Source organism: Silene latifolia, chromosome 4, assembly GCF_048544455.1.
Source record: "Silene latifolia isolate original U9 population chromosome 4, ASM4854445v1, whole genome shotgun sequence".
Taxonomy (NCBI): Eukaryota; Viridiplantae; Streptophyta; class Magnoliopsida; order Caryophyllales; family Caryophyllaceae; genus Silene; species Silene latifolia.
The window spans coordinates 21,589,511-21,596,834 of record NC_133529.1 but is presented as its reverse complement, the minus strand read 5'-3'; the positions used below and the strand labels follow the sequence as shown (position 1 = coordinate 21,596,834).

Here is a 7,324-nt window from a genome sequence, read left to right as displayed (position 1 = left end):
AGGGTCATATGAATAATATACATCTGATTTAACTCCATCCGAACTAGCGACCAGCTTGGCATGTCTAGATGACACGTACTAAAAGTGGAATAGAGGATCCACTCTCATTATTTGGACAGTTATTTTTTAATTGTTATGAACCAATAAACTTTCTAATATGGCACAATCTAAAAAATAGATTTTCTCAAACGTTGTCTAGCTAAGTTTGGCATATTATAGTTACACGTTACAATATCCTCTCATTTCTCTTATTCTCCAATAGAATTCCATTTACACAAAATCTTGTATAGTTGTATGACTTGTATCACATTCATTCATTCATTAATTAATCTTCAATCTTGAATAAGTTGATTAATTAAATTGAAGATCAAGAACAAAAAAGAAAAATGTCATCCCTATCCGCGAATGAAAGAGACCATAAAGAAAGATGGTATAATGGTGGTGTTTGGCAAAGACAACCAATATTATGCCATCAAATACAAGCACAATTTGATACTACACCAATTTGGGTTCGTCAAAACAAGGAAGTATCGGCATGTCACGGATCCATGTTATTATTAACAATGTCTGTTATCTTGTCTGTTACTACTGCTACATTATACTTGCTCAAACCTCTCAAAATGCCTTTTACTGCTACAATGATTGTAAGTTTTCTTTTGTCTTTGTAAGACGGTTTCATGTTAAAAGGTATTTACCGAAAAGATATGTTGTACAATATACTTGTGTAATGCTGCCTTTGCATGTGGACGAAAACCTGGGCCAAACCGCCTATGGACGTTATTGTGAGATTGAGCGATCAATTTTAAAGTTTACCCTACATTTGTTTACAAGGCCGATTTTGAAGCTGATGGGGTTTGAACCTAGGTTATGAGATTTTAATGCTGATAGGGTTTGAAGTTTAAACCTAGGACATGAACATTGCTGCTCAAAACTTTACCAACTAAGCTAGTTGACATCTGCTTACACAAAAAATTTGTAAAATGGGTATTTTAATAATGAACTTTTCATTCAAACAGAAGTGCATGCAGGACATGATATTTGCATTAGAAAATCCGTTTTACACAATTTCTGCATAAGGCTGCATTACACGAGAATAATTGATTTAATAAAACACATTGTTACATATTAAAAAGTAAATTTAATAATTATAATTATTTGTTTTCATTATTTGCAGGGTGGTGTTCTTGTTATTGGAATAATAAATTCCTTTCATGACAAGTTTGAGTTGTTTCCATACGTGATACAATACGTATTAAAAACCATATCATTCATAGGTTTCATATTTCATTCCCTAATGTTAGGAGTGGAAACAAACATTAGTAGTGTATTTAGAAGAATGAACAAAAAATCAGCAATTATAGGATTTTCAGGCTTGATCATGTCTCTTATACTAAGTTTCATATCCCTCATTATTTTCATGCCAATGAAGGGCTTTTTTCATCTCCCTCCCTCATTTTATCGACTTGTCATACTCAATGCACAAAATTTCTTCATGGTTACTTGTAATCACCTTAACGATCTTGGTATAGGTAACTCTGAATTGGGTCGCTTAGCATACTCCGTTTCCTTATGCCTCGATGTATTTGGTATGGTAACAAGCTTCGTTTTATTTGATATTATACCAATATTTGGTGATAATGGTAAAGGTGCGGCTAGGATTATGCAAGTAGCCATGTTTTATGTTGTATTGTTTCGGCTTGTTAGACCGTGTATTCTAAAGGTCATTGATCGATGTGAGAATCCCGACAAGGTTAATGTCAAGTATCTTGTCTATCTTGTTGTAATTGTGGTGTTAGTAGCAGGAATGGCCGAATATTTTGGGCAAATGTTTGCTATTTTTCTGTTTGCATTAAGTCTACCAGAAGATCCATTATCGTCGATTTTGATCAAGTGGTTGGATGGCATTACTTTTGGTGTGTTCTTCCCACTCTTTTGTGCTATGCAAGGACAACAAATTGATCTAACTCATCTTGAGCCAACTTGGGGTTATCGAGTTGCGCTTACCATGATTTTCGGCTCTGTAGGCAAGTTTTTTGGAACTTATTTGTCATCTATGTTTGTTGGCCTCACTTTGAAGAATGCTCTTGCAATTGCTATAATCATGTCTTCTAAAGGTTTATTCGATATTGTGACGCTTTCATTTTGGGCAAGCGCAAGTGTAAGCACTATATCTCTTTTAACTTCAATACATTTCAATTTATTACAACTCTGTTACGCTCTGTTCAATTTAAATCCATCCAGCTTAGTTTAGTTTAGTTCAGTTTAGTTTAGTTCACACTTATTGCTTAGATACTTTTGTCGAACATGTATACCGACTAACTTGCTAATCATACATTTGTTTTCCTCGAAAATTGTAGATGATAAATTGCCAAGAGTATTCAATATCAATACATTTCAATTTATTACAACTCTGTTACGCTCTGTTCAATTTAAATCAAGCTAAGTTCAGTCCAGTTCGGTTCACTTTATTACAACTGACCTTGTTGACTATATATTCAATTCAATCTATCTCTATTCATCCTAAATGCTTAAGGAGTATAACTTATTGCTAAGATACTTTTGTCGAACATGTATATCGACTAACTTGCTAATTATACATTTATTTTCCTCGAAAATTGTAGATGATAAATATCCAAGAGTATTCGATATCAACATTTCATTTCTTGGTATGCACCGGAGCCTTATTGCCTCTAGTAAGGTTCCTCTACAAACCATCAAGTGAATACTCCAACATTTTGGGAACAAGTGTGATGGATATAAGTGAGAATGGTACCTTAAAAGCAATGGCATGCATTCACAAGGAAGAGAATATACCGGGACTCATACGTCTCATTGAGGCTTTCGACCCTTCAAGATCTCGACCCATCCCTCTCATTTCACTCCAACTCATTCAATTAACGGGTCGAGTCTCCATGCCCGTGCGTGGACTCCTTGATCAAGTCAAGTCAACCGGCGTTTTAGGCCAAAAACTTGTACGATGTGAGAATATTGTCGAGTCCTTGTCCCTTCTCGACCGCGCACATAAAGGGAATGTCCGACTACAACATTATGTTTCGGTGGCTCCATACGATACGATGCATAATGATATTTGTAACCTTGCTTATGAAAGGAACACAAATCTACTAATCATACCTTTTCATGTCGGGAATAAGAACTATTCCGATGGTGGTTCGATAGCACTTATTCGATCACTTAACAAGATGATCCTCGAAAATGCTCCTTGCGCCGTTGGTATACTAATCGACCGAACAAATGATCACGTAGCGGTTTCTATGACACGAGATTATCGTATTGCAATTATATATATAGGCGGTATGGATGACCGTGAAGCACTTGCATATATGAACCTATTTGCCACTAATCGAAACATTAGTATTATGATCATTTGGCTAAAATCTCCCTATAAAAGTAATGAAAATTCTAATGAGTTTGATTATGAACTAATTGACGAGATTCGAACCAAGATCAAGAGTAATGAGAGATTATCCTTTGATGAGGTTATTGTGCAAGATGGGGCAGAAACTACGGATTATTTAGTGTCAATAAAAGATAGAGTTGATTTGGTAGTGGCAGGAAGAAGTCATAATCCAAATTGTGGACCATTGTATGGTCTTACGGATGGTTGGAGTATTGAGTATCCAGAATTAGGAATTCTTGGTGATTTGTTAGCTACTTCTGATTTTCAATTTTCTGTTTTGATTGTTCATTCTAGTGTTGGAAGTTGATAAAATGTGACTTTTGATTTCATAGTTTTGTGTATTTTGTAGATTCATTTTTTACTAGGATGTAGTTTGTATAGTAGTTTAATTTGATCATTTTTTAATGAAAAATTTAATGATAGTGGTCTAGGTAGCACGGACACTTCTCTTAATCAGCCGTCCCGTGTCCGACACCGACACTCCTCGGACACACGCCGAAACGTGTCGGACGCCTATAAAGCCGTGTCTAACTTTCAACATTTATTTGGGCACGTGTCCGACGCGTGTCCATGGTATTTGGGTCGTGTCCGACGCGTGTCCATAAAATTTGGACATTATTTGGGGTGAATGATGTTCTTTAGACGGGAAATGAGCTATTGAAATAGCTTGATTAGAAGATGGGTTTTGATGGGAAATGAAAATGAGGAGAAAAAGGATTACGCATCTGAGGTAGTACCTCAGACCTTGTAGTTTTTGAGCATATACACATTTTTTCTGAGCATATCACCATTTATAAATATAGTTTTTGAGCAATATTATATTTTTTTGGTGTAATGTTTTGGTAAATGTGCTCAAAAACTTTATACTCAAGCCGAACTCAAAAACTTTAAAATAAAACTCAAAAAATAAACAATAGAGGTACTACCTCAGATGTATAGTCTATGAACTGGAAAATGAGTTATAATCATAGACACGTTTTACCTTTATTTATTTAAATTTAATATCAAATACTTTTATAAAAATAAAATCGAATGTTTATAACTATAAAATATATATTTTATTAAATTTATATAACGTGTCCCGTGTCCAAAATTTCATGGATGCCGTGTCACGTGTCACGTGTCCGTGTCGTGTCTGTGTTCGTGTCTGTTTTGGTGCTACCTGTAACACCCCCATACTCCAAGTGCCTTACCAGGACCACTCAGGTATAAGGAGGTTACCATCTCGGTTACTCGAGGCAATGATAATCAAATAAACAATAATGAAACGATATTTAAATAGTAATACTTTAGCGAAAGGTTACAATCCAAAAACCAAACCAAATACTAATACATGTTCTCAAAACTACTGCTCTCATCGAACTAATCGAAATGTCTATAAAACTAATAGGCTACAGCCGGAAGACTTCTATCATCCGATCGTGGCAATCCCCCTATCCCAGCACTCATGTCATACCTTTCAATATCCGCTCACCATCCCCGAATGGATCACCGCAGGTTTTAAAACATTAACCGGTCGAGATTATTCACAAGAGGTATAATCAACAATACAGTAACCAACATAACTCAAACAATCATACACGATCAAGCACTCCACTCCATCTCCGTCACCGACTGTCCACTGGACCAGCCCTGCCAGTGGGGGACCGCATCCGTTCCCACCTAAGCCCCGCTCATCATACCGAGCGATAACCCTGTCCCATTAATGTGCACATCCCCTTCCGTGGCGGGTTCCACGAAGGGCGAAACTAGGGCGTGAAGCCACTCCCGCAAGTGACTCCACTCAGCCGAGAACGCATCTCGAGAACCACGGACAAACAATCACAATCACAATCACAACATCGTCTGAATCAACCAAGTATACTAATTACAGCACAACACCACACCACATGTAAGTAATACTGAGTAGGGAAACCCTACCTGGAAAGCACAATAGTCAGACGATCTCACAGCTAAAGTCAAAAAGCTTCCTCTACGAATCCTCCTCCTAATTATACAAGCACATAATTACTACTATGCACATAACACAACAAAATCCCCAATTCCCAATATTAGGGTTTAACTAACTTTGACGAAATATAATAAAAACGGTATAAAGGTCTTACCCTCGACGCAAGGATTACAACGGTGTAAAGACAAGTGAAATCCGACCTTCCAAGCTCCGGAATTTGTTAACAATGCGATTAAGGTGATGAACGTAGTTTGCTTTCTCTTCTCACAGTGATTTAGGTTTTAGAAAAGTGATTAGAATGAATGACGAAAAGATTATATACCTTAATCGCATAATTAACAAAACCCGAGAAAACAACCCCCGTAAACCGGCTACTCGATCGAGTAGCCCAGGTACTCGATCGAGTACCCCCCTACTCGATCGAGTATCGTAGTTACTCGATCGAGTACCCAACAGGTCAGAAACTATTTTATTTCGCAAAACTCCCTTACTCGACAGAGTAAAGCCTACTCGATAGAGTACCCCAAGACTCATAAATACGGAGTATTACAGTCTTCCCTCCTTAAAAAGAACTTCGTCCCCGAAGTTCAAACCGACACAAAACAAAGACTCACACTACCACACTCCCGACTCAACAATCGAAACAAACTCAATATAAAAACTTGTTACTAACTCAAGCTCAACCCGACTCAACGACAACAACTATACCGACACAACATAAAAAGGGTATAAAAACTCTTAAAAACTCTTTGCGATCATCTCCTACCCCCCTAAAAGAAACAAGGTTACGTCCTCGTAACCAAACATACCTGATCAAAAAGGAAAGGGTAGCGCTCTCTCATGATCTCCTCTGCCTCCCATGTAGCTTCCTCTGTCTCGTGGTTAGACCGAAGGATCTTAAGCAACATTGTCTCACCACTCCTAGTCTTCCTAACCTTCCGGTCAAGGATCCGCTTAGGCACCTCAAGATATGATAAAGACTCATCTAGTTCTATGCTCTCTGCCTCTAACACATGTGACGGGTCACTCACATACTTCCGCAGCTGCGATACATGAAACACATTATGCACTCTCTCTAAAGCAGCAGGTAAAGCTAGACAGTAAGCAACCTCCCCAACTCGCTCTAAGATCTCATAAGGACCGATGAACTTCTGACTCAGCTTGCCCTTCTTCCCAAATCTCATAACACCACGCATAGGAGACACTTTCAGAAGAACCTTATCCCCAACCCGAAACTCTATATCCCGGCGATGTAGATCTGCATAACTCTTTTGTCGATCCCGAGCTGCTCTCATCCGTTCCCGATCATCTTAATGCTCAACCATCTCATGTACCATCTCTGGTCCTAGAACCATCGCCTCAAAGACTGTCGTCCCAACAAATCGGACTCCCGCATCTCCTCCCATATAAAGCCTCAAACGGTGCCATGCCAATGCTAGTGTGATAGTTGTTGTTGTAAGAAAACTCTATCAAATCCAACCTCTGTTCCCAGCTACCACCAAAGTCCATTACACAAGCTCGTAACATATCCTCAAGAGTTTTTATTGTTCTCTCGATCCCGACTGTCTGTCGCAGGATGAAAAGCTGTACTCATCTTCAAAGTTGTACCCAAAGATTCCTGCAACTCTTTCCAGAACCGTGATATAAACCTCGCATCTCTGTCAGACACTATGTCCTTAGGGACTCCATGTAACTTAAGCACATTCTTTCGATAAGCCATAGCCAATTGTGCTTTAGTCCATGTATCTTTCATTGGAACAAAGTGAGCTGACTTGGTCAGTCGATCCACTATCACTCATATCATGTTATTACCCTGTTGACTCTTTGGTAAACCCACGATAAAATCCATAGAAATGGATTCCCACTTCCACTCAGGTACCTCCAAAGACCGAATCTTACCTTGTGGTCATCATTTTGTTCCCCTTTTCTCTCGACATGTCAAACAACGGGCCACG

The 7,324-nt window shown here is 38.3% G+C and overlaps 1 protein-coding gene across 1 annotated transcript; it reads left to right on the top strand.

Moving 5' to 3' along the window:
- Window positions 1-563: 563 nt before the first annotated feature.
- LOC141651219 (cation/H(+) antiporter 14-like) lies at window positions 564-3,858 on the top strand. Its single transcript, XM_074458939.1, has 4 exons — window positions 564-644; window positions 1,175-1,274; window positions 1,530-2,158; window positions 2,622-3,858. Exons 1-4 carry the CDS (start codon window positions 564-566, stop codon window positions 3,723-3,725), a joined length of 1,914 nt encoding a protein of 637 aa, XP_074315040.1. The 3' UTR covers window positions 3,726-3,858.
- Window positions 3,859-7,324: the final 3,466 nt, after the last annotated feature.

Coding starts and splice junctions, on each gene's coding strand:
- LOC141651219 (XM_074458939.1), top strand. CDS start 564: ATGTCTGTTATCTTGTCTGTTACTACTGCTACATTATACTTGCTCAAA. Junction 645..1,174: donor CTTTTACTGCTACAATGATT/GTAAGTTTTCTT, acceptor CATTATTTGCAG/GGTGGTGTTCTTGTTATTGG. Junction 1,275..1,529: donor AAAAACCATATCATTCATAG/GTTTCATATTTC, acceptor ATCTTGGTATAG/GTAACTCTGAATTGGGTCGC.